The following is a 25,674-nucleotide window of genomic DNA, read 5'->3' as shown; positions in this document are numbered from 1 at the left end:
TGTAACATGAACTTTGTCCAGACCTAGTGAAAGCCCCATAGTGGAGAGGGCAAAAGCAACCTATCTTAACTCCTTCCAACCCACACTATAGAATCCTATCAATATTTCCCAAGACTTCTGCTCTGAGAAACTACAATGATTTTTATCAGAGTACAAGCCTCCTTTAAAGCAGTAAGAAAGCCGGCTGAAGTTATATGAGCAGGCTATTCTCACGGCCTTTGGTGGCACATGGCAACTGCAGATAAGAGCCTACAATCAACAAGGCTCCAGTGGTTGGGATCTCCTAGTCTATGTTTCAGGCAGAGATTCACTGGCTCTATCAACAGATTACACTCTGGTAAGGCAGAGAACCAGGGAGGAGACAAACAAACAAACAAACAAACACTTAGAGGAGGAAATCATATCAAGTGTGAGAACCGTGGAACTTCCTGTTCTCGTGTGTCACAGACATAGGATGTACACCAGCAACAGGAACCAGGGGTAAGTCCAGCCCCCAGACGGCCTGTATATATCCTCTCACCACACTTAGGCTGTGCTCATATTGCATTTACCTGTTTACAGGGCAGTCTTTTCCAGCAAGCTGAGTTTCTTGAAGACAAATCCAAATTGAACGCATAATTGAATCCACGTTACCAGATACACGGGTGAGGGGGCTGGCCTCAATAAACATGTTAGTTGAATTAAACTTAAGAAAGTGGGTCTACTGACCAATGGGTTAGAAAAGAGAATTTTTAACTTGTAAAGCTAAGCCCCAAGGACCTCTAGTCGCCAAACAGAATTGCAGGTGGGGAGTTGCGGGATGGTGACGAGGTCACAGACGATGAAGGACAGGGAGGGGTCTTCAGTCTTCCGGGGTGTGTAGTAGGGGGAAGAGGGGGCAGGCCCGGCTTCTGAGTCGACTTCCTACCGGATCCAGAGGCCGCCCAAGGGGTTAGCAAGCAAGAGGCACAAAAGCGAAGCGCTGGGCGGCCCGGACCCGGGAGCCCACCGCCAGCCTGCCTCCTCACAGCACAAATCGCCCCTGCACGCTGCCTCGCCCCTTGCCTCCTTCTCACACACTCCGCAGGACCCTAAGGCCAAGGGTGTCCCGTGTCCCCTCCGCCCTGGAGCCCACGCTCTGGTGGACATTATGTGAAGCAGGCAGCAGACTTGTACTCAAACAGGGCCACAGACTGAGCTCACAAGCTGCCCAAAGACCCTCCTGGGGTCTGCCCGACCTCGCCCCCTCAGGAAGGGTTCCATTCCACCTTCCCAGAAGCGCGTGGACGGAAGGGGCGGGATTAACTCCCTAACTTGTCGGGCTTCCGTTGCCATGGCGTCTCGCGGTGTGCTGGGCATTTTCATCCTCTCTGCTCTTCCCATCTTGTGGCTGGAACTGCGGCGTGGGATCCCCGGCCTAGGTGAGTGCGATTTTCTCTTCTCGGTGTTGTCCAGCCCTGCCATTGCATGTACTTGCCGCGACGCTTCTCAGCGGCTCGAACTACAATTCCCAGGCTGCAACGTGCCAGCCTGCCTCTTCCGGCCCGAGGTTCCTTACCGCATCTGATGTCTTTTGACAGATCTGAGCCGGGGGGAATCACGAGCCGGCACCGCGGTGACGATCGAAGGCAGTATTTTCAAAGCGTAATAAAAGAGAATCTAGAAGTTCTAGAATGAAGATCTCCTAAAGAATATGGGCCGAGATTTACATGATAAACCGCCCATCGTGGGGGCGGGAGTGATGAGGGACCGGGAAGGGGAAGGATATTCCAGCGGGCGGGGGGGCGGGGTTGTGACGATCTGGAAGAAAAGGATGAAGACCCGGAAGAGTCTGGAAGTTCCTGTATTGAACACCTGTTTTACACCAGCCGCCAGCTGATGCTTAGGAGTCTGCAACCATAAAGGGTGGAGACTTACATATTTTGATTTGTAGAGTTGAGGAAACAGAGCTGGGATGGTTAAGTGACCTTTCCGAAAGACTTTTAAGTATTTATTCCCTCGTTTGAAAGGCAGAGTAACAAAGTTAATTCTCTTGCAACCAAGTACAGCCAGACCCATGCCCTTCGGCCTAGCCCCAGGTGTCCTTCCTGCCCTTTTTTAAAAAAAAGATTTATTTATTTTTATTACAAAGTCAGATATACAGAGAGGAGGAGAGACAGAGAGGAAGATCTTCGGTCCGATGATTCACTTCCCAAGTGAGCCGCAACGGGCCGGTGCTGCGCCTATCCGAAGCCAGGAACTTGGAACCTCTTCCAGGTCTTCCACGCGGGTGCAGGGTCCCAAAGCTTTGGGCCGTCCTCAACTGCTTTCCCAGGCCACAGGCAGGGAGCTGGATGGGAAGTGGAGCTGCCAGGATTAGAACCGGCGTCCATATGGGATCCCGGGGCTTTCAAGGCGAGGACTTTAGCCGCTAGGCCATGCTGCCGGGCCTTCCTTCCTGCCCTTTATGAAAAGGAGTTCTCTGACTTAGGGAGTGAATCCCATGGAGTCATTTGCTTCTCCAGTGGATGAGAACTTTAATGTCCTGTATTGTCTGCAGAGAAATCCTGCAGGTAGTCACTCCACCAGCAAGGGCTGGAGCCCTCCAGACCATCCTAGCCTGTGCTTATCTACCTCTCAGCCCCAGTTGTCTGTCTATAAGAACCTGCTTGGCTCCTTGCTCTGCCCTAAGACCCAGTGCAATGGCTCAATGCCTAAATACCCATCAAACACCAGGATCTTGTTTGGGCACCTGTTAATGTCTCATCCAGCTTCCTGCTTGTGGCCTGGGAAGAAGTAGAGGACGGCCCAAAGCCTTGAGACCCTGCACCCACATGGGAGACCCAGAGGAGGCTCCTGGCTCCTGGCTTTGGATCAGCTCAGCTCTGGCTGTTGGGACCACTTGAAGAGTGAACCCTCAAAACTTGTCTTTCCTCTCTGTAACTCTACCTTTCCAATAAAAAATAAATCTTAAAAGACCTACTTTTCCACCATGCCGATGTCAGTGACTGGCTTTCTGCACATTATTAGGTGTGCAGATTCAGTTTGGGGTTCCACAACAATGCCTCCAACCAGTTTGGGATGTTTGGCAACCCTTTGATTCACTTCCCAAGTACCTCCAACAGCCTGAGCTCGGCTAGGCTGAAGCCAGACCTCGGGAGCTCCGTGCAGGTCCTTCAAGGTGGCGACCGTGACCCAACCAAGCACGGGAGCCATCAGGGGCACCTCTAAGGATGCGCCGTAGTAGGAAGTGGTGCTGCAGGGAACTTCAAGGGAAACTATGAAAGGAACCTTAGTTCTTATCACACCAAAGAAGAATTTTCATGTGGACAGTTTCAGTGTGCAAAGCAAGATGTGTAAGATGGAACCCTGCATAGCATGAGGGGATTTTCAAGAGGGAAAGATCAGAGAAGATGGTGGAAGTGGTGTCTTTTGAGCAGAACAGTGGCTAGCAATCACCAAGAGGGCAGGGACAAAGCCTGTAGAAGGCTACAGTGGGGCCCAGCGGAGTGGCCTAGCAGCTAAAGTCCTTGCCTTGAACGCCACGGGATCCCATATCGGCGCCGGTTCTGATCCCGACAGCTCCACTTCCCATCCAGCTCCCTGCTTGTGGCCTGGGAAAGCAGTCGAGGACGGCCCAAAGCTTTGGGACCCTGCACCCACGTGGGAGACCTGGAAGAGGTTCCTGGTTCCCGGCTTTGGATCGGTGCAGCACCGGCCGCTGGCAGTCACTTGGGAAGTGAATCATCGGACGGAAGAGCTTCCTCTCTGTCTCTCCTCCTCTCTGTATATCTGACTTTGTAATGAAAAAATAAATCTTAAAAAAAAAAAAGGCTACAGTGGTAATACTGTATAGCTTGCTCTTGATAAACCAAAAGCCATGAGAAGGGTGTGACTTGGAAGGATGGAATGACTGTCTTTCCTAAAGTGCCTTCTGGGCAGAACCAAGCTTCTGGTACACTTTTAAAGAGACTCCCCCTTTTCTTATTCCAACAGAGAGGTGGCCCTGATACCTATTAGCCCATCTAATTGTCACAGTTGGACCGGAAGTAGGTGAACTGGATTCCACGCCTTGTGGCATGGGCTGTGGGCTGTGGTAGTCCCACTGGCTGAGCGCTAATACCTGCCCCTTCCTAAAGAATTTTTTTTTAAAGATTTATGAATTTTTTTTTGTAAAGTCAGATATACAGAGAGGTAGATCTTCTGTCCGTTTATTCACTCCCCAAGAGGCCGCAACAGCCAGAGCTCAGCCAATCAAGCCAGGAGCCCAGAGCTTCTTCTAAGTCTCCCATGTGGGTGCAGGGTCCCAAGGCTTTGGACCGTCCTTTGCTGCCCTCCCCAGGCCACAGGAAAGAAGCTGGATGAGAGGTGGAACAGCCAGGATACGAACTGGTGCCCTTATGGTATCCTGGTGCTTGTATGGATAGGATTAGCCAGTTGAGCCATTGCGCCATCCCTTCCCCCAGGGTTTTAGGGTACCATGTGGAGAATGTTTTGGGAGGAGGGAGCCATGTATAATGGAAGCAGCTGGGCAAGGGAGGCTTTCAGAGTAGGCAGGAGTGGCCATATCCTGGAGGCAGATGACAACACAGCCTGTGACATGTGGACGGATTTAGATATTAATGACATTAAAGGTTTTTTTCCTACGATTTATTTTTATTTCAAAGGCAGATTTACAAAAAGAAGGTTTTCATCCACTGATTCACACCTTAAATAGCTACACGAGCCAAAGCTGAGCTGAGTTGATCTAAAGCCAGGAGCTTCTTTTGGGTCTCCCACATAGATGCAGCATCCCAAGGGCTCAAGACATCCTCTGTTACTTTCCCAGGCTATAAGCTGAGAGTTGGATGGGAAGTGGAGCAGCCGGGACATGAACTAGCACCCATAGGGATGCTGGCACCACATGGTGGAGGATTAGCCTGTTGAGCTATTGCCCTAGCCTGGATGTTGATGGCAGAATTTGTTGAAGGTTTGCATTTGCAGTCAGGGGAAAGGAAGGATTTCTGGGTGGCTCCTGATGTATTGTGCTGCTGGTAAAAAGGAAAACTGAAAGGTAAATAGTGGCGAGGTTGAGCTTCAGGAGTTCATTTTACATGTCTGTCTTCCTCAAACTCAGTTTTGAAGTTAGAGACCAGGATGAAAGTAGTTGTGTAACTGCTCTCTTTGCTCTGCCTGAGATGGAGTTGGGGGCCCAGAAATGTTGCCTGAAATGATAAAAAGAAGGTAAAATGCTTTTTTTCCCCCCTTTTAAAGGTTTATTTATTTTTATGGGAAAGGCAGATTTACCCAGAAAGAAGGAGATACAGAGAGGAAGATCTTCCGTCCGATGATCCACTCCCCAGACGGCTGCAACAGCCAGAGCTGAGCCGATCTGAAGCCAAGAGCCAGGAGCTTCTTTGGGTCTCCCACTCAGGTGCAGAGTCCCAAGGCCTTGGGCTGTCCTCATACTGCTTTCCCAGGCCACAGGCAGGGAGCTGGATGGAAGTGGAGCACACAGGATGCAAACCAGTGCTCATATGGGATCCTGGCATGTGCAAGGCGAGGATTTAGCCACTGAGCCATTGTGCCAGGCCTGGTAGAATGCTTTTAGAAAATTTACTAAGATCCTGCAGAAACCTATTACCCTCACTGTTGAAATGCAGCAAGATCTGGGTCTAGGTGTTACACTGAAATGTTAAATTCAAGCTCATGGCTCATGTGTTCTGAAATTCACTTGTTCCCTTCCTTTTGGGGCAGCCCCTACTGCTTGGCTAGAATCTCTTTACACTAACATTTGAGTTACTGCTCTGTGAGAAGCTTCTGTCTGAGAATTGCAGATATACTCTGCCCCAGGCAGCTCTGATCGCAGGAAAACACGCTTCTACAGGACAGGGTACACATGTAATTTGTTTTTATTTGTTCCATGTGCCGTCCAGGCCAAGGATTCTAGAAAATGCCACTTAGCCCCTAGCAGCATCTCCGTGTAGTTAGTGAAATTTTCCCTTATCCTTTCTGCTGGAATCTACTGTCATGAGCTGGTCATGCTTGCCTGGATCTCTTGATGGTGGGCTTTCAACCAGTATTTTAAGTCTGGTTTACAAACCATGCCTCACAGTGTGACAGCTACTGGGTTATGTCTGGAATAATGCTTATAGATTGGAATATTCTCAGGGGAACTCCTAATTGGATTCCCTGGGATAAAATGGGACTCCCAGACCTCTTCTTTCATCTGTACTGTATCTTTATTTATTTTTGAATTTACTTTTGAAATATTTGTTTATTTGAAAGGTGTACTGACAGAAAGGGAGAGACATACATCTTCCTGGTACCTCACTTCCTACATGATATAATGGGCAGAGCTGGGCTGGTCCAAAGCCAGGAGCTTATTCAGGGTATCCCACATGGGTGCTGGGACCCAGATACTTGGGCAATCCGCTGCTGCTTTCCCAGGTATATTAGCAGGAAACTGGGTCAGAAGTGAGAAACCAGGACTTGGTCTGTGCCCATGAGACATCCTGGCATTACAGGTGTCAGCTTTATCCACAATACCACAATACTATCCTAGTTTCTTAACTTCTATTACTTTTCTAGTAAAAATAACCTTTTGATGTGTTTTTATTTATTTTTAGCATAAACAAAAATGTGTTTAATTTTAATTTTTTTCTTTTCTTTTTAAGGAATTAAAGATTTCCTTTTGTTGTGTGGCCGGATTTTCTTTCTGCTTGCTCTTCTTACTTTAATTATTTCTGTGACTACCTCATGGTTTAACTCACTTAAATCTTCTCAAGTTTGTTTGAAAGGTAAGCTGAATATTTATACTACCCTCATATTTTTATGCTCAACTTTCTTTCTTATAGTCCAGAACTTTGCCCCTTAAGAACTATTTTGCCACCGATTTGTGATGTTTAATTTCAAGGAGGAGTAATTATTGCAACTTTTGTCCTGGTTGCTTATTTTTATTTGAGAAGCAGATTGAAATAGCAGCTCCCATCCACTGGTTCCCTCCCTAAATGTCTACAGTGGCTGGGGCTGTGCCAGTGCTGGAGCCAGGAGCCAGGAACTCAACCCAAATTTCCCATGTATAGAAAAAAAAACGTATATTCTTTGGTTTAGAGTTTGGAAAGCATTTTAATATCACTGAATCTAACCCAGCCAGAAGCAAGTTATTGGGCAACTGGTCCTTCCCATTTTTCACTGTGCTCTATTGCCTTAATCTTTGTTTTATAAACTTGAGGGAATATAAATATTTACTGCCATAGCAAACTGAAGAAATAGGAGCATTTACTGCCATAGAGCTAAAATTATGGGCATGAGTCCATGTTCCTTTTCAAGTTCAAACTGTGTGTGTGTATGTGTGTTTTCTAAAGGATGGATTATTCCAGAAGGAATAATTAGTTTCTGACTTGTTTGTTAATACATATGAGCCATTTTGTGTGTATTGCAGGACTACAAAATTCATGCTTCAAATAGTATTTGAGGGATCAAGCCAGATACCAAAGCAATGTTTATTATACCCAGTGTAAAACCAGCTCTGTATTACAGCAAAATCCTTTCTCTTGCTAGGCACTAGGTAGCGGCCTATAGCTGCTAAGCGCATCCCCCCTTTGGGGTAGGCATGCTGCTTTTGTTGTCCTGTTGGAGTCATGGGACAGCTCTGTCCTGTGTGGAGTGTGGCATTCCCTGCTTCGCACACAGCGGTCGGCTTCTATGGTATGCCTTGGAGCTGCCTCAGCCCTGACAGGCCCAGAAGTGCAGTCCCTCTCCCCTCACTCAGAACTTTCTGAAACCTCCTTATTAAAGCCATTACTTAGAACATTGGTGCACGACAGAGAATGTTTGTTTCAGAACAGACATTTTCCTTTCGGGGATGCGGCAGGATGAAGGTCCTGGGCGCAGACTTCGGATTTCCTTCAGCCTCAACGTGACTTCCAGGTTCCACCACCCCTTCAGACTCCTCAATAGTTTTTGGACTTCAATTAAAAGAAAAAACAGACATTTTGTAGTAGATTCTTTTTTGAACATTTATTTATTTTTATTGCAAAATCAGATATACAGAGAGGAGGAGAGACAGAGAGGAAGATATTCCGTCCAGTGATTCACTCCCCAAGCAGCCGCAATGGCTGGAGCTGTGCCAATCCAAAGCCAGGAGCCAGGAGCCAGGAGCCTTTTCTGGGTCTCCCATGCAGGCACAGGGTCCCAACGCTTTGGGCTATTCTCGACTGCTTTCCCAGGCCACAAACAAGGAGCTGGATGGGAAGCGGGGCTGCCGGGATTAGAACCAATGTCCATATGGGATCTTGGTGCGTGCACACCAAGGACTTTAGCCACTAGGCTACCATGCTGGGCCCTATAGTAGATTTTTCTTGTGTATTTCTTTGCTTTTGCCTGTATTTCATTTGCATTACTTGAAAAAAAGAATCCTCTCTTTTTGTTTGTCTTCTTGTCTTTCCCACAATGTTGAAATGTAGACTTTTTCTGAGAACACTGAGCTTTTGACTCATTGGTACTTGGAGATTAAAACACACTTTTATGTTTTTTCATCCCATAGAAGAAGAAGAGAATGAGAAGAGGCAAAAATTTGTTCGAAAACAGCAACAAGAGGCGCAGGGAGAAAAGGTACAGCGTGGCTTTTTTAGAGGGAAGAAATACGGAGACATCTGGGCCATTTAAAATTAAGGTCTGAGGCTTCTGTGCCTGTTCCAGGGTTGCTTATAATTATGATGGCAATGAACTCCGTAGAGTGTAAAATCAGCCATGTTAGAGTCGACAGTTCAGTGGCATTAGCACTGCACAGGGTTGTGTATTGATCACCACTCTCTATTTCCACAATGTTGTTCATCACCCCCTAAAAAACCCCATAACCCTTAGATAGTCACTTCCACCTACCCGTCTCCCAGCCTCTGGCAGTCACCAGTCTGCTTTCTGCTTGTGGATTTACCCGTTGTGGATGTCTCCTATAAATGGGTTTGTACAAAAATGACCTGTCCAAGTCCAGCTCCTTTCATTTGGCGTCACGTTTACCAGGTTCATGCCTGCTGTAGCTTGTACCTGGCCTTCCTTCCTTTGAATAAATGACTGTTGCATGAATATACCAAAGTTGGATCTGTTCATTTGTTGACAGATAAATCAGTTGTATCTGCCTTTTAGTTAATAGCTTTTGCGAATATCCCTGAAGAGCTGTGGATGTTTGCATGTGAGTACTGAATACCATTTGTTTAAATTATTTCATTATTTGAGAGTCTAACAAGGGAGCTCCCATACTCTGTTCGCTCCCCACGTGCCCACAGTGGTTGGAGTGGGCAGGACAGAAACCAGAAGCCACAAACTCAAGCCACATCTGTGATGAGTCCTGGAGCTGTTCCCTGCTGCCTCTGGAATTGGGAAGCAGAGTTGGGTCTTGAACTTAGTCGCTCCTTAGGGGATGCCAGCCTTCCCACCCACGCCTGAACCTGCAGGCCAAGTGCTCACCCTGAGTGCCTGTTTCTAATATTTTGGTATCAGTGGAACTGATGAGTCATGATAATTCTGTGGTTAGCTTTTTTGAGGAACTGCTGAAATTATTTCCCTAGTTTTACATCATTTTATATACCTTAATTATTTTAAAAGAAAATGATTGCTTTCATTTACTTATTTGAAAGGTGGGGTGATGGTGGAGGGTACAAGTCAGAGAAAAACAGACAGAGAGATCTTTCATCTGATTTACACCCCAAATGGTTGCAACCTCTGGGGCAGGGCCAGGCTGGATCAGGAGCCTCGGACTCCGTGCAGGTCTCCCACCTGAGTGCGGAGGCCCAAGCACTTGGGCCTTCTTCCACTGCTTTCCCAGGTGCATTAGCAAGGATCTGGGTCAGAAATGGAGGAGCTCAAACCAGGGCTTACGTGAGATGCTAGCATTGTAGGCAGTACCCCCAAGATTGATTTATTTTTTTATTAAGAAGGCCAAAAGAGGAGAGATAGATAAACATCCTCCACCCGCTGGCTCACTGCCCAACTGGCAGCAGTGGCCGGAGCTGAGCTGATCCAAAGTCAGAAGCAAGGAGCTTCCTCTGGGTCTCCCACTTGAGCTCAGGCTGGCCTGAGGACTTGGGCCATTCTCCACAGCTTTCCCGGGGCATAAACAGGGAGCTGGATGGGAAGGGGGGCAGCCGGACATGCACCTGTGCCCCTTGCGTCCTTGGGATGCTGATGCTTACACACTGAGGATCAGCCAGATTAGCCCATTGAGCTGGCCCCTCCCTCCTGTTAAGATTGCTAAGTAGTTTCTCATGATTGGATTTGCAATTCTCTAATGACTAACATTTTAAGCTTCTTTTGGTGTGCTTATTTGCCATTTATGTATCTTTGGTAAAATGTCTATTCTCACTTTTTTTTCTAAGATTTATTTAGTGCAAAGTCAGATATACAGAGAGGAGAGACAGAGAGGAAGATCTTCTGTCCGATGATTCACTCCCCAAGTGATTGAAACGGCTGGTGCTGCACTGATCCAAAGCCAGGAGCCAGGAACTTCCTCCAGATCTCCCAGATGGGCAGGGTCCCAAGGCTTTGGGCCGTCCTTGACTACTTTCCCAGGCTACAGGCAGGGAGCTGGATGGGAAGCAGGGCTGCCAGGACTAGAACTGTTGCCCATATGGTATCTTGGCACATGCAAGGCAAGGACTTTAACTGCTAGGCTACTGCATCGGGCCCAAAGTTTTTTAGTACGTGTAGCAAAATAGATGATCCTGAAGGGCATCATGTTAATAAACAAAGCAACTCAGACACGGAAAGACGAAGACTGCCAGCTAGAAAAAGAACTTGATGGCAATGTAGACTAGACTAGTGGAGACCAGAGGCTGAAAGGGTGGGTGTTGGCACTGTCAGATGAGAGGAGTAAGTTTTCCTGTCCCACAGCATGGTGGGCAGCGGTGCTGTGACCCAACTAACCACTGCTTAGTCTAGGAAAACATTGGAGCAGGAAGGCTCTAAGCAGACACAAAGTAATCAAGAGGAGATGAAACCATCATTTACTCTGATTTGGTCAGCACTTGTATGTGCCTATTGAACTAGCAGAGTGTGTTTCATAAACATGCGCAAATATGAAGTGCTTATCAAAGAAACATCTGTAAATGGTTAGGGAGCTAAATGCTGACTAACTTGATTTAATCCAATCATTCTTCACTGTCTTCCTTGAGTTATCATGTTGTATCACATAGAGATCATTAAACTGGGTCTAACACATGGCTCAATGGCTAAATCCTCACTTTGAATGCACTGGAATCTCTTATGGGTGTTGGTTCCTGTCCCTGATGTCCCACTTCCCATCCAGCTCCCTGCTGTGGCCTGGGAAAGCAGTTGAGAATCTCCAAACGCCTTGGGACTCTGCACTTGCGTGGGAAACCCGGAAGAAGCTCCTGGCTTCAGATTGGCTCAGCTCCAGCCGTTGTGGCCACGTGGGGACCGAATCAGTGGATGGAAGATCTTCCTCTCTGTCTCTTCTCCTTCTCTATAAATACAATCTGTCTTTCCAGTAAAAATAAGTAAATTCTTTTTTTAGAAAGATAATTAAACTGATAATAAAATATAAAATACACATAAAGGGTACACAGCACACTACTATATAATCATTGGGTGAAGAACTGTAGCTTTTGTTTGTGTCACATACATGTTTGCTTTACACACAAGCAAGGCAGAAATGGAGGAAGCCACACTTCTGGCAAAACTGAATTAGTGTGAAAACTTCTTACCTGAAATTTACAGCTTTATAGGGAGTGCAAATTTGTATAAACATTAAAGTATCATACTAACACCTACTTTATTCTTTTTCATTTTAACAGGCTAGCAGATATGTGGAGAATGTTTTAAAACCTCGACAAGAAATGAAGCTGAAAAAACTACAAGAGCGTTTTTATCAAATGATGGGGGAAACCTGGAAGTTGAGCAGTGGACGCAAACTTGGGGTTAGCAGACATGCTGGCTGTGTGTCTGAAATCCCTGTTTTCTTCTGTGAGGAAAAGCTGATCTTTCCTGAAGGCCCGCAGACTTTAAGCTCACATCTTTGGCTTATTTTTGTTTTGCTTTTAGGATTTATTTATTTATGTATTTGAAAGGCAGAGTGACAGAGAACGAGAGACAGAGCGAGGCCTTCCACCTGCTGGTTCATTGCTGAAATACCCACAACAGCGAGGGCTGGGTGAGGCCGATGCCAGGACCCCTTGTCCACATTTGCCACTCTCCCATGGGTTGCGGGGTCCTCATTGCTTGAGCCATCATCTCGTGCCTTTCCATACTCCTGAGAAGTAAGCCATATTGGAAGCAGATGAGCCAGGAGCTTAGCCTGGGTCTTGTAAGCACTCAGGCCATTTCCCACTGCCATGAACAGGAAGCTGGATCATGACTGGAGCAGCCAGTGCCCAGACAGGATGCTAGGATTGTAGGCAGCTGCTCTACCCGCTGTGCCATCATGCTGACCTCCCCCATAGAATTTAAATCATCCCTACATTATCTACTAGACCTAATGCAATGTAAATGCTATGTAAGTAATTGTTATAGTACATCATATGAGGAATGATGTCCAAAAATAAAAGTGAACACACTCTTGTTTCAAAATGTATTTTCAGCTGGCAGTTGGTTAACTCTGTGAGTACAGGGGTCTTTGTGTCTGAGAACTGACATTTGGTTAATTATTTTGTTAACAAGAAAGTGGTAGTAGCTAATACTAATGTGATTATTGCAGTACTGCTTATTATACCCTGGAATCAAAGCCTTTGCCTCCTGGAGCAATTCATCAAAATGGCAGATGAGAGTTTGAATTTGGAACCTTGAAAATGTTGACACCAAACCCATGCTGTCTCTTGCTTCATCTGCTGCAAGCTGGAAGGGCTGTCCTTCATACCCCCCCTGCCTTTCTCCCTCTACTGAGAGACTGGGGGGTCACTGCCAGGGGCAGGGCCCTGAGCAACCATTTTCCTATCAGGGAAGGATTCCCAGAGCAGAGCGAGGGGAGTTTCTGGGCAACACAAAAACCACCGTTTTCTTGTCCAAAGAGACAATGCTTTAATGTCCTGCCTTTCATCGTGGCTCACCCGTTTTCTACTGAAATACCAGCAGGGCAAAAGAAGTGGCCGTCATGAGTAGAATGAGGTTGGCAGAGAGCATCTGTCTCAGAGGTTGTCTGTTTCTGAGCAGGGTGATGAAGATTTGGTGCTCGACAATGCAAGTCACACGTCTTCAGAAACACCAGGCAGAGAAGCAGCGAGGAGACGCAACCTGTGCGAGCCTCTGAGGACAGTTCCACCGCCTGCCGCTCCGCAGCCACAGGAGGAGGTCTGTGGCTCAGTCGGAATAGAGTCAGGTGGCAAGCAGCTTGGTGAGGTGCGGGGGGCTGCCTTTTAACCCAGGGGCTTAAACTCCACTGCCTTCCAGAGTGAGCTGCTTCACTAGGAATGAGGCTTAGTATTTTAGTTTTCCTGGTAATGCTTAGTAGTAAATAAAATGCTTTATATTAATCTTGGAAACCAATCTTAAAGGGGAGCTGTGACGATAAATAATAGCATGGTTAGAGAAGAATTCTTTTTTGAGGAAGTGCTGTTATGTAGAAAGGGAAAATGTAATGTGTACTCAGGGCAGTGTGCCTGTTAGGGGATTTAAGATGTTATTAAGCTCTGTTTTGCAAGAGGCTGCTTCCTGTAATTAACTTAAGGGTGTAATTTTCCTCACTAGCCCTTGGAGAGTAGCCATCAGTCACTTTGGAATAGTGCCCAGGTTTATTAGTCCTGCGTCTCTTTGCACTCTTTAATCCCTGTGTGGGTTTTAGCTTGGGGCTGACAAAGGTTGGACCAGAGACCTCTGTTCTGACGGTCCGGCAAGGCAGGGAGGCTGTCCCATCCCTGTGTGTGGACATTTCCAGTGGAGATGCCCTGCTCCCAGAGCAGAGCTTGAGAGGGCTAAGCAGGTTCCTGAACCATTAGCATTTCACAAACCAAGAGTACACTGTATAGACTCAATGCAAGTTCCTTAGTTTTTGGTTGGTAGCACTTGCTCCTGCTGAAAAATGTTGGTTGACACATATAGTTTTGATACTCAAGGAAGACATTCTTATTGTGCTTTTCTGGTCTCTCTCACAGGCAGACACAGGCAGATGGACAGAGAGATTGAGTTCCCCCCTGGAACAGGCCCCAGCCGAGACTAGAGCCAGGGGTGCTCACTCCTAGTCTTCCCCCATGAGTAACAGGGATCCTATTGCTTGAACCATCATTGCTGCCTCTCACAGTCAGGAAAACGTTATTTAATAAATGCAATTAGCTTTTGTTTAAGTGTTCTAGAATAAATAGTCTGAGGTATTTAAGTACAAAGGGATCCCTAGAGATGATGATGTTCATAATAAGGGGTTTTATGTTTTTGTTCTGTTCCATTTTATTTCAAGCGTTTATTTATTTGGAAGGGAGAGGCAGAGATGGAGAGATTTTCCAAATGCTGATTCTGTCCCCAAATGAATCTGCTGCAGCCAGATCTCAACCAAGTCCAAGCCAGGAGCCCAGAGCTTCTTCCAGGTCTCCCATGTAGACACAGGCGCGGGAGCCCAAGCACGTGGGCTGTCTTCTGTTGCCTTCCCAGGAGCAGCAGCAGGGAGCAAGATCAGAAGCAGACTGACTAGAACTTGAACCGACACTGTGATGTGTTACGTTGACATTGCAAGTGGTGACTTAAGCTACCGTGCCACAGCTTCTGAATCCTACAGTGGTTTTAATAAGAGAAAATGGAGCTAAACATCTGGTTTCTAATAAATTAACAGAAATAGGGAAATGCAAATAAGTGAGAACAGTAATCAAAGTGAATAGCTGCTTCCCAGTCTCCTAGGAGTGCCAATGAAGAAAAACACTGTGTTCATATTGAAGAGATAAAGTGTATGAACTTAGACACCTTGAAGGTCTTTTTTTAAAGATTTATTTATTTATTTATTTATTTATTAAAGATTTATTTATTTTATTACAAAGTCAGATATACAGAGAGGAGGAGAGATAGAGAGGAAGATCTTCCGTCCGATGATTCACTCCCCAAGTGGCCGCAATGACTTGGAGATGAGCCCATCCGAAGCCGGGAACCAGGAATCTCTTCCGGGTCTCCCACACAGGTGCAGGGTCCCAGTACTCTGGGCCATCCTCAACTGCTTTCCCAGGCCACAAGCATGGAGCTGGATGGGAAGTGTGGCCGCCGGGACTAGAACCGGCGCCCATATGGGATCTTGGTGCGTGCAAGGTGAGGACTCTAGCCGCTAGGCCATGCTGCCAGGCCCAAATTTATTTATTTTTAATGGAAAGTCAGATATACAGAGAAGAGGAGAGACAGAGAAGAAGGGCTTCCATCCACTGATTCACTCCCCAAGTGGTGGCAATGGCCGGAGCTGAGCTGATCAAAAGCCAGAAGCCTCTTCCTGGTCTCCCGCGTGGGTACAGAGTCCCAAGATTTTAGGTCGTCTTTGAGTGCTTTCCCAGGTTACAAGCAGGGAGCTGGATGGGAAGTGGAGCAGCCAAGACATGAACCAGTACCCAAATGGGATCCTGGTGTATGCAAAGCAAGGATTTAGCCATGAGGCCACCACTCCAGGTGCTGACTCAGGCATTCTAACTGGTGTCTTAATTACTAGGTTAAATCCCCAGGCCTAACTTTATCTTTTTGTCTCATTTCCTGTGGATTTGAAGCACTCTCATCAACTAGGTTTAAATATCATAAAATAAAAAATTTTTAATTGTGTAGCTGCCATCTCAAATCCCATTTTATGACTCGTATGATTGGGAATGGGGCAGCTGGACTGCTCCTGGCACCCCTGCAGGGTGCTGGCATTGGAAGTGTGGCTAGGTGCATCGCAGCAGCAGCCCCTACTTTAACTCTACAAATATATTGAGAGAACAGGTTTCGTTAAGCTTCAGTGTGCCTAAACTCTACGTACAGCATCTTTTGCTCTGTAAAAATGTTGCCCTTCCAATCACCAGTGCTTGCTTTTCTTTAGGTTCCTGATCTACCTGAAGAACCTTCTGCAACAGCTGAAGAAGTAAGCTTGGTTTTTTTTGTTGTTCTTTGAAAATCTACATCTATCCCGTGCTTTCTTTGTTTAACATCGGGCGTACGTATCCTGTCTGTACGTGGACATAGACAGGAAGAGCATCAGCACTCCTGTAGTGGCACCGTGACCGGGTCTTGTCCTGGGTGTTTGTCCTGTCCCATCCTTCTGCGGGCTCCTGCTTCGGATTCCTGCCACCTGCTGTCTCTGAGAGCTTCCTCGCTCACTGCCTCAGGCCAAGGTAAGATTGCACACAGCAGATGTGGTGCTTACCTCAACAAAATGAATACAGGGCGATGACTTCAAATTGCCCACCACGTGAAGGCTGTGAGCTGTCTCGTAGATGGTTTACCTTGGGCCTCTGCCCTGGGCTGCCTTCCTCCCAAGATGCTTTGTTAGTCTGTTCCCAGATAGCTGCTGGGCGGAGAACACCTGTCTGCAGGGCCAGGAAGTCATCCAGACAGTGACCCAGGAGAGACCACGTGGCCTTCAGGTTCTTGGGCTCTGTAGCTACTATACTGTTACACTCAGATTCGTTGTGTGGCAGCCATGTAAACAGCTGGGAGGGTTTCCTTTTTCTTTAGTTTTAAAAAACACTTATTTCTCTTTACTTATTTGAAAGATGGAGACACACATCTTCCAAGTGCTGGTTCCCCAGCCAAATGCCTACAATAGCTGGGACTGACCAGCTCAAAGCCAGGAGCCCGGAACTCAATATGCAGCTCCTACAAGGTGCCAGGGACCCAAGCCCTTGGGCCGGTAACTGCTGCCTCCCAGGATGCAGATTGGCAGGGAGCTGGAATCAAAAGAGGAGATGGGACTTGAATCCAGAAGCTCTAATGCGGGATGCAGGGATCCCAGTAGCTTAACCACCCCATCAAATGCTACCACCAGAAGGAGGGTCTCATTTTTGTTATCTCATTTTTTTAAAAATATAACTCATCTGTAAAATTTACGACCAGGGCTTGGACTCTCTGAGGAAAATCTGAAAATCATGCAGAAGTAGATAAGACTTCTGATTCCCTCTTTGTGTCCTGTCGCGATGCTCACTTCTCATTAGGTGCTGGGTTGGTATCCATGACAACCATTGTATAATACAGGAATTCATTACATATGGCACAGGCTTGACAGGAAATGCCTTTTATGAATTTGCCCTGGCTTTGCAATACACAATGTGATTACCAAAGGTCTATGGAGTACAGATACGAGTGTCAGCGAATCCTTTGGAATTATAGCAGTGATGGGAAAGGACTGTTTCCCTGCAGAGCGGCTGGGTATGTGACCCTGAATGGTGAAGAAGTGACTGCAGCCAAGGCTGGTGACATCGCCGGCTGGCACTGCTGTCCTCCTGGTGGTATTTATGAGCATCATTACTTATTAGTAACGATGCTGCCTTGCCACCTTCCCCAGGCTTGGTAGCTGGCATACTGTGTTAAGGCTCTTCTCAGTGTGTGTGAGAAGAGTGGCATTGTGCAGCTGGAGCCAGCCTCAGAGCAGTCTCCTTCCATCTGTTCTCTTGAGGCCAATGCCACAGGGGGACGAGGGCTCCAGGCCCTGCTGGCAGGACCAGGATTAAATCCCAGGCTCTGGGCTCTCACTGGTCCTCTGCCCTTAGTCACTGCGTAAGCAGTGCTCATCCCACCGCCTTTTCCCTTCTCCGACTGATTCTGTCTGCTTTGTTTTTGTCAAATAATGCCAGTAGATCTACAGTAAATATTACCACCTCAAAAATGATACACCTCAAATATTTGCCCTCTATAAGTTCTAGATACTGAATTAGTTGGTACAAGCAATGTCTGTATCACATAATGAAGTCTTGTAATGAACATCATTAATATGTAAGTGGTGCTTCTTGGTACATTCACTGCTCATTCTCTTCTGTGCTAATTGAGAGAAACTAAGAATGGAATGTTTAGAAACTACCGGAACCCTCTGTACAGTCGCCACTGCTCATAGGCTTCTATGCATAAGTTGCCCACTAACCATTCACAGAGTTGGATGGCTTCAAATGCCCCATTGTATCTTTTCCATAATTTTCTTGCTCTCAGCCTTGTTATCTTACTTTTGATGTGCTGATCTCCCAGGCCTGGCCATCTATCTCTGCCTCCATTGTAGCAATTTTTTTTTACAATAATGTAAAGATTAAAAAACATAGAGGGCCCAGTGCAATAGTCTAGTGGCTAACTCCTTGCCCTGTATGCGCTGGGATCCCATCTAGGTGCTGGTTCATATCCCAGGTGTTTCACTTCCCTTCCAAGCTCCCTGCTTGTGACCTGGGAGAGCAGTAGGCGACAGCGTAAGGCCTTGGACCCTGCACCCACAGGGAACACCTGGGAAGAAGCTCCAAGCTCCTGGCTTTGGATTCACTCAGCTCTGGCTGTTGTTGCGGCCACTTAGGGAGTGAACCAGCAGGTAGAGGATTTTTCTGTTTCTCCTTTTCTCTGTAAATCTGACTTTCCAATAAAAATAAATAAATATTTAAAAAAGAAAAGCATAGAAACAACAACAACAAAGTAGGAGTAGCATTCTGTTTGGGAAGTGTAACCTTTGCAGCCAGCTTCCAGCTTATCATCCTAACAAAAGTACTTTGTGGTGGCACGATGGGTTAAGCCGCTGCCCGTAAAGCCAATCCAGCTACCTGCTGATGTGTGGGAAGAACAGTGGAGGACACGCCAAGTGCTGTGTCTCCTGTACATGGGGCTCAGTTCTGGGCTCCTGGCTTTAGCCCAGGTTGGCCCTGGCCATTGTGGCCATTTGGGAAGTAAACCAGCCGATAGAAAATTCTCTCTTTCTCTCCCCTTCTCTGTCTCTGCAACTCTTTCAGGTAAATAAAATAAATCTTTACTAAGAAAGGCACTTTCAAAATGACAAGGAGATATACGTAGATAAGGTAGTGTGATATGCTATAGTCAGCCACAATGTGGCGATGTAATTTTTTTAAAGGTTAGTTTATTTATTTTATTAGAAAGGCAGGTATACAGAGAGAAGAAGATACAGACAGAGAAATCTTTCCACTGGTTCACTTCCCAGGTGGCTACAACGGCCCGAGCTAAGCTGATCTGAAGCCAAGAGCCAGGAGCTTCTTTCTGGGTCTCCCATGTGGGTGCAGGGCCCCAATGGGCCATCCTCTACTGCTTTCCCAGGCCTCAAGCAGAGAGCTGGATGGGAAGTGGGGCATCCAGAACACGATCTGGCACCTATATGGGATCCCAATGGTTGCAAAGTGAGAACTTTAGCCATTAGACTATTGCGCTAGGTCCAGGGGATGTTATTTTTGTAAATTATTTATTTATATTGTGTCTGGGTTTCTGAAAAACACTATTTCCTATTTTATCAATATAGTTTTGTTCTGATATCATAACCATTATATTATCATGAAACATGTAAGACTGCTGCTATCACAAATTTATTTAAAACCCTCAACCATACAACTTTCATGAGTACATATATAAAAGAATAAGTTCATGTTTAGAAATACTGGAAATTAGTATTTTCAGAAAATTCTCTATTTTCTTATTAATATGAAACCTACTAAACGTTGCCTCACTTACAGACTAATGGTCCATCTTTATAATTCTGTATTGCTAGGAGAACGGACTAGCATTTGTTTTCAAGATGATTAGAACTAGGAGCCAGCACTGTCATGTAGCATATTAAGCCATTGCCGGCAATGCCAGCATCCCATATGGGCACCTGTTTATGTCCCTACTATTCCAGTTTAAACCCAGCTCTCTGCTGATGGTACTGGAAAAGTACCAGAAGATGATCCAAGTGCTTAGGCCCCTGCTCCATGTGGCAGACCCTGATGAAATTTCTGACCCCTGGCCTGGCCCTTGGCTGCTGTCTGCATGGGGAGCAATTGCATAGCCAACCCTCAGAGCATACAGAGTGGCAGGATTTTTGTCATGTTTTAAACAGGGATAATTGATTTCCTTCTAGTATTTACATTATAGTTAAAATCATTCACTGTAGGGCCCGGTGCCGTGGCCCAGTGTCTAAAATCCTCACCAGCATCCCATATGGACACCAGTTCTAATCCCAGCAGTCCCGCTTCCCATCCAGCTTCCTACTTGCGGCCTGGGAAAGCAGTCGAGGACAGCCTTGGGACCCTCTACCTCCGTGGGAGACCTGGAAGAGGCTCCTGGCTTCGGATGGGCTCATCTCCAAGTCATTGCGGTCACTTGGGGATTGAATCATCGGACGGAAGCTCTTCCTCTCTGTCTCTCCTCCTTTCTGTATATCCACCTTTCCAATAAAAATGAATAAATCTTTTTAAAAAATTCACTGCATTTATATATATATATATTTGAAAGGCGGAGTGAGAGAGGGAGGAGAGAGAGGGAGAGACAGAAAAGGAGAGATCTTCTGTTCACTGGTTCACTTTCGTCAAGTTCACAATGGCCAGGGCTGAGGCAAGCTGAAAGCAGGAGCCTCATACTGCTTTGGGGTCTCCCACGTGCGTGGCAGGGGTCGTTCTCCACAGCACTGCCAGGAGCATTGGCGGGGAGCTGGATTGGAAGCAGAGCAGCTGGGGCTCTCACCAGCACTGATGGGAACATGGAACAGCAGTGGCTAAACCAGCTATGTCACAACTCTAACCCTGGCAGTTGCCTTTAATTCTGCTAATCATTGTAGCTTAAACAAAACTAAATGGAAAACATAATTTTTTTAAAAATAAGTGATATATTTTATAATGTATTATAAAACTTCTGTTTGGTAGAAGTTATATTCTAGGAATGTCATATATCAGAGCGGATGTGGTGGTGCAGTGAGGCACACTACCCCATGGGACACCTGCATTGCCTGTCATGGTGCTGGTCTGAGTTCTGGCTCCTCTGCTTCCTGTCCCGCTTCTGTGGATGCATCCTGGGTGGCATCAAGTAGTGGCTCAGGGACCTGGGTTCCTGCCACTCGTTTTGGAGACTGAGACCTGACCGAGCCCTGGCTGTTGCAGGCATTTGGGGAGTGAACCATTGGATGGAGGATTTCTCTCTCTCTCTATCTGAAGGTACTTCACAAAGTTTGTGGAAAAAAGGAATCCAGTTAAAGGACCAGGTGTCCTGCATCCTACTTTAGAGTACCCGAGTTTTACACTGGACTCCGGCTCTTGACTCCACATTCCTACTAATGCAGATCCTGGGAGACTGTGATGATGGCTCGGGTAATTCAGGCCTCGCCACCCAGCTGGGGGCCTTGGGTTGTGCCCCTGGCTCCCAGCGTCAACCACACAGGCCTCTGGGAAGTCCTCTTTATATGTTTTTGTCTACACTCTACCTCTCAGATAAAAAAAAAAATTAAGTATAAATTTATTTTGGTAAAGAAGGAAGGTTTGAATTCATGGTTTTCCATGGACTTTTTTTTTTTTAAAAAAGACTTTATTTATTTTTATTGCAAAGTCATATTTATACAGAAAGGAGAAGAGACAGAGAGGAAGATCTGTCCGTTGATTAACTCCCCAAGCAGCCGCAATGGCTGGAGCTGAGCTGATCCAAACCCAGCAGCCAGAGCTTCCTCCAGGTCCCTTCCATGGACTTTTTAAAAATAACATTTATTTATGTATTTGAAAGAATTATAGAGAGGGAAGGACAGAGAGATCTTCCGTCTGCTGGTTTACTCCCCAAATGGCTACAATAGCTAGGACTGGGGCAGGCCAAAGCTAGGAGTAAGGAACTCCATGTGGGTCTCCCCCATGGGCACCAGGGACCCAGGTACTTGGGCCATCCTCTCTGCTCTCCTGGGTGCATCGTTAGGGAGCTGGATGGGAAGGGCATCATCTAGGACTTGAACCCTGGTCAAATGGGATGCCAGTGTCTCGGTGACACTTTAACGTGCTACACCACCAATGCCAGTGCCTCCATGAGCTACTGCAGCTACTGCAGCTGTCTTTGTGAGGTCTGCAGGACTCTCAGGACAGTTCAGGACCCTGTTAGCTATGGGGAAGGGTTTCCTGTTGGGTAAATGCTGAACATCAGAATCAGTTAGTAATTTATCATTTCATCTTGGTGTCATGCTCTGCAGTGTATCAGCAGGTGGTCAGGAGGCCAATATCCATTTTTCCGCTTCTTTTTTTTTTTTTTTTAAGATTTATTTATTTTTATTGGAAAGTCATATACAGAGAGGAGGAAAGACAGAGGAAGATCTTGGGTCTGCTGTTTCATTCCCCAAGTAGCTGCAACGGCCACAGCTGCATCCATCTGAAGCCTGGAGCAGGAACTTGGAACCTCTTCCAGGTCTCCCACGCGGGTGCAGGGTCCCAAGGCATTGGGCCGTCCTCAACTGCTTTCCCAGGCCACAAGCAGGGAGCTGGATGGGAAACGGGGCTGCCGGAATTAGAACCAGTGCCCATATGGGATCCTGGCACGTGCAAGGCGAGGACTTTAGCCACAAGGCTACCAGGCCGTGCCCCATTTTTCCGTTTCTTACTTTGGTGTTCAGGATGAATTTTCAATGGGACCTCCTCCACTTTGGAGTTATTTCTATAGTTCTGCATGTGTGATTACAGACAGTTCCATGACGGCGTAATGGTGGAATTGCAAAGATCAACTGATTGGGATTCTAAGTGGAGTTATTTTTATCCCACAGGTGGTAACTGTGGCGCTCCGGTGTCCGAGTGGGAGTGTCCTGCGGAGGAGGTTCCTTAAGTCCTGCAGTGCGCAGGTAGGTGAGGCTGCTCCTGCTGGGAGAAAGGCGTTTGCAGAGCGTGGCAGTGGTTCGTACACTGCAGTGTGTCCCTGACACGCACATCCGAGGAGGACGCAGGATGCAGGCGTGTGCTCTGCATGCCACACGCCTGGGTCACGGGCTGGCTGGGCTTTCCTGATCGGGGACCTCTGCACTCCAGTGCTGTCCAGTTGCTCTCGTCATGTGTTCTGCTTGTTGTCCTTGATTACATGTTCACAGTTTGGTAGTACTGTGCTGTTAAACCCACAGGAAGCAACCAGTGTCGGCTCTGTACCTGTTATCCTGGTGGATTGTTATCATGATTTTAATTAATTAATTAATTAATTTGAAAGCTGGAGAGACAAAGATCTTACATCCTCTGATTTACTCCCAAATGGTTGCCATGGCCAGGGGTAGGTCAGGCTGAAGCTAGGAGCTGAGAGTCTCCTGCACGCCCCCCACATGGGTAGAGGGACGCGGTGACTTGGGCCGTCCTCTGCTGTCTTCCCCCGTCTTCCCATTAGCGGGCATGCTAGATTGGAAGTGAGCAGTAAAGACTCAAACCCGAGTCTATAGGAGATTCTGGTGTCTCACGCAGCAGCTTTACCCACAACACCATAGTGCCGCTGTGGGAGTTTGGCGGGAGGGGGAGGGGGAATCTCAGCCTATCCAAAAATGTACCACATAATTCAAAATTCAAAATAAAAATATTTTTAAAAGAAAGATTTATTTTATTTTTATCACAAAGTCAGATATACAGAGAGGAGGAGAGACAGAGGAAATCTTCCGTCTGATGATTCATTCCCTAAGTGGCCACAACGGCGCCGATCCGAAGTCAGGAGCCAGGAACTTCCTCCAGGTCTCCCATATGGGTGCAGGGTCCCAAGTCTTTGGGCCGTCCTCGACTGCTTTCCCAGGCTGTAAGCAAGGAGCTGGATGGGAAGCGGGGCTGCTGGGATTAGAAATGGCGTCCATATGAGATCCCGGAGCATTCAAGGCAAGGACTTTAGCCACTAAGCCACTGCGCCAGGCCCCTAAAATGGATTCTTACAACTGGTTAATAAAGTTGGTTGGGGCCTGTGCAGTAGCCTAGCGGCTAACGTCCTTAGCTTGCACACGCCAGAATCCCATATGGACACTATTCTAATCTGGGCAGCCCTGCTGCTCCTGTCTTGCGTGGACTTGCTACCTGCCTCCTGCTCCTCCTCCGGCCTGCTGCTCACGGCAGCCCTGGGAAACAGCGAGAGCTTGAGTTAGTGACCTGGTCCCCACCTGGGAGACCCGCATTGGGTTCCTGGCTTTTGGCTGTGACCTCAGCCGCATCCCAGCTCTCTCAGGCATGTGGCGCTAACCCGCAGGTGGGAGCACTGCCGCCTCTGTTCCTCCCCCTGCTTCACAAATAAGTGAGAAAAAGAAAGAGAAAGAACAGGATGGTGGCCATGAGGCCGTGCTAAGGCAGGCTGTGTGCTGACAAGGTTCCTGAGGGACTTCTCCCTGAATACTTTCCTAAGTGCCAAACTGTGGTTCTCAACTCACTGCAGGAACGCTCCATTGCTTTCTATGGTTGGAGCTTTCCTAACGAGGCGCCTCCTGCTGCCTGGCCCTGTGCTGCGCCTGGAGGATCTCCTGGCACGCGCCTTCCCTGTACGCTGCCCTCCAGAGCCGAGCCGGGGAGGGTGCGGGCGCAGAGGCGCACCACGCACACTGCGTTCGCTGCTGACCCAGCCTGTGTCTTCTAGGTCTTGCTGGACTGGATGGTGAGAGTCGGCTACCACACATCTCTGTACGGCCTGTCCACTTCCTTTCCCAGGAAGTCCCTGGAAGTGGTGGGAGGCTGGTCCCTGGAGGACGCGGGGATAAGTACCGACACCATGCTCAACGTGGAAGAGAAGGAACAGAGCAACTAGGGGGAAACCCAGCCGCCCCTGCTCTCCGAGAAACCGCTGACGCTGCGCCTCCCGAAACAAGAAAGGAACCCCGCAGACATCGGGCCTCTGCTTGTCCGAGCCTCAGGTGGCCGGGGCTGCCCGTGGGGATGGGATCCGTCAACATAAAGGATTAGAAAAGGGTCGCTGTGTGTCCTCCGTCTCCTTCCCGGGCCGTGTCTGTACCGAGGCCCCTACTCAGGGAGGTGGCCCAGCTGACACTTCTCAGTGTTGAAGCACAGGGTCCTGGGCTCTTTCCAGCGTCCCCAGCCCCTGTGGCCAGGCAGTGACTGCCGGATCAGTCAAACGCCTCAGCCTCTTCGCGGGAATTGTCCGTCTTACAGAAGGTCCGACACTCTCTGTAGCTGTGACGCCTTTGGTTCATATGTGTGGCGGTTTCTACAATGATGACCGCAGTTGACTTGATTTTTGCCCATATGAAGCTGTGGCATTGAAAAGGTCTCCGTGAATCAGTATTTTCTTTAATGAAAAGAAAGCATTAAAACACACACATTTCCTCTTCCTGCTTATAAATGGGTAATGTATTCAAGCCCTGTAACACCAAGTTCAAAATCCAAGTGTGGTAGGAACAGCTGTTAACTTAATTCTGCTTTTTCTTTTTCTCATGGTCTGTCTGAATTCTGCTCACCTGATTCGTCTGTGACCTGCCCATTTTTACTTCTCTTATATATACTTTTAGAGTAACATTTATCTTGTCATTTTAAAAAAGATTTTAGAATTTATTTTGAAAGAGTTACATACAGAGAAGGAGAAATTCACAAGAGCTTCAATTCCCGGGTGGTTGGGGTGGGCAGTGCTGGGCAGGCTGCAGCCAGCAGCCTTAGCAGGGTCTTCCCATGTGGGTGCAGGGACCCAAGTGCTTGGGCCGTCCTCCACTGCTTTTCCAGGTGCGTTAGTAGGGAGCTGGATTGGGAGTGGAACAGTCAGGACAGAAACTGGCATCCCTGTGGAATGCTGGCATTGCAGGCAGAAACTTTACTGACTGCACCGTAATGCTAACCCCAAAATTGGTTTCACATCATGTTATTAGCTATTTATTAATTTTTAAAAAAGATTTACTTTTGCTGGAAAGACAGATTTGGAGAGAGGAAAGAC

At 47.3% G+C, this 25,674-nt stretch overlaps 1 protein-coding gene across 4 annotated transcripts; it reads left to right on the top strand.

Annotated features, from left to right (window-relative positions):
- The first annotated feature begins 880 nt into the window (after positions 1-880).
- UBXN8 (UBX domain protein 8) lies at positions 881-24,597 on the top strand. 4 transcript variants are annotated; one of them, XM_004592735.3, is made up of 8 exons: positions 881-1,400; positions 6,615-6,737; positions 8,486-8,553; positions 11,751-11,873; positions 13,102-13,239; positions 15,923-15,964; positions 22,556-22,630; positions 24,373-24,597. In XM_004592735.3, exons 1-8 carry the CDS (start codon positions 1,313-1,315, stop codon positions 24,538-24,540), a joined length of 825 nt encoding a protein of 274 aa, XP_004592792.2. In that variant the 5' UTR covers positions 881-1,312; the 3' UTR covers positions 24,541-24,597. The 4 variants fall into 4 exon arrangements, with proteins under 4 accessions (XP_004592792.2, XP_058525825.1, XP_058525826.1 ...); XM_058669842.1 differs by lacking the exon at positions 6,615-6,737; XM_058669843.1 differs by lacking the exon at positions 11,751-11,873.
- Positions 24,598-25,674: the final 1,077 nt, after the last annotated feature.

Source organism: Ochotona princeps, chromosome 11 (assembly GCF_030435755.1).
Source record: "Ochotona princeps isolate mOchPri1 chromosome 11, mOchPri1.hap1, whole genome shotgun sequence".
Lineage (NCBI taxonomy): Eukaryota > Metazoa > Chordata > Mammalia > Lagomorpha > Ochotonidae > Ochotona > Ochotona princeps.
Note: the sequence above shows the minus strand (reverse complement) of the source record. Positions and strands in the feature narration are given on the sequence as shown.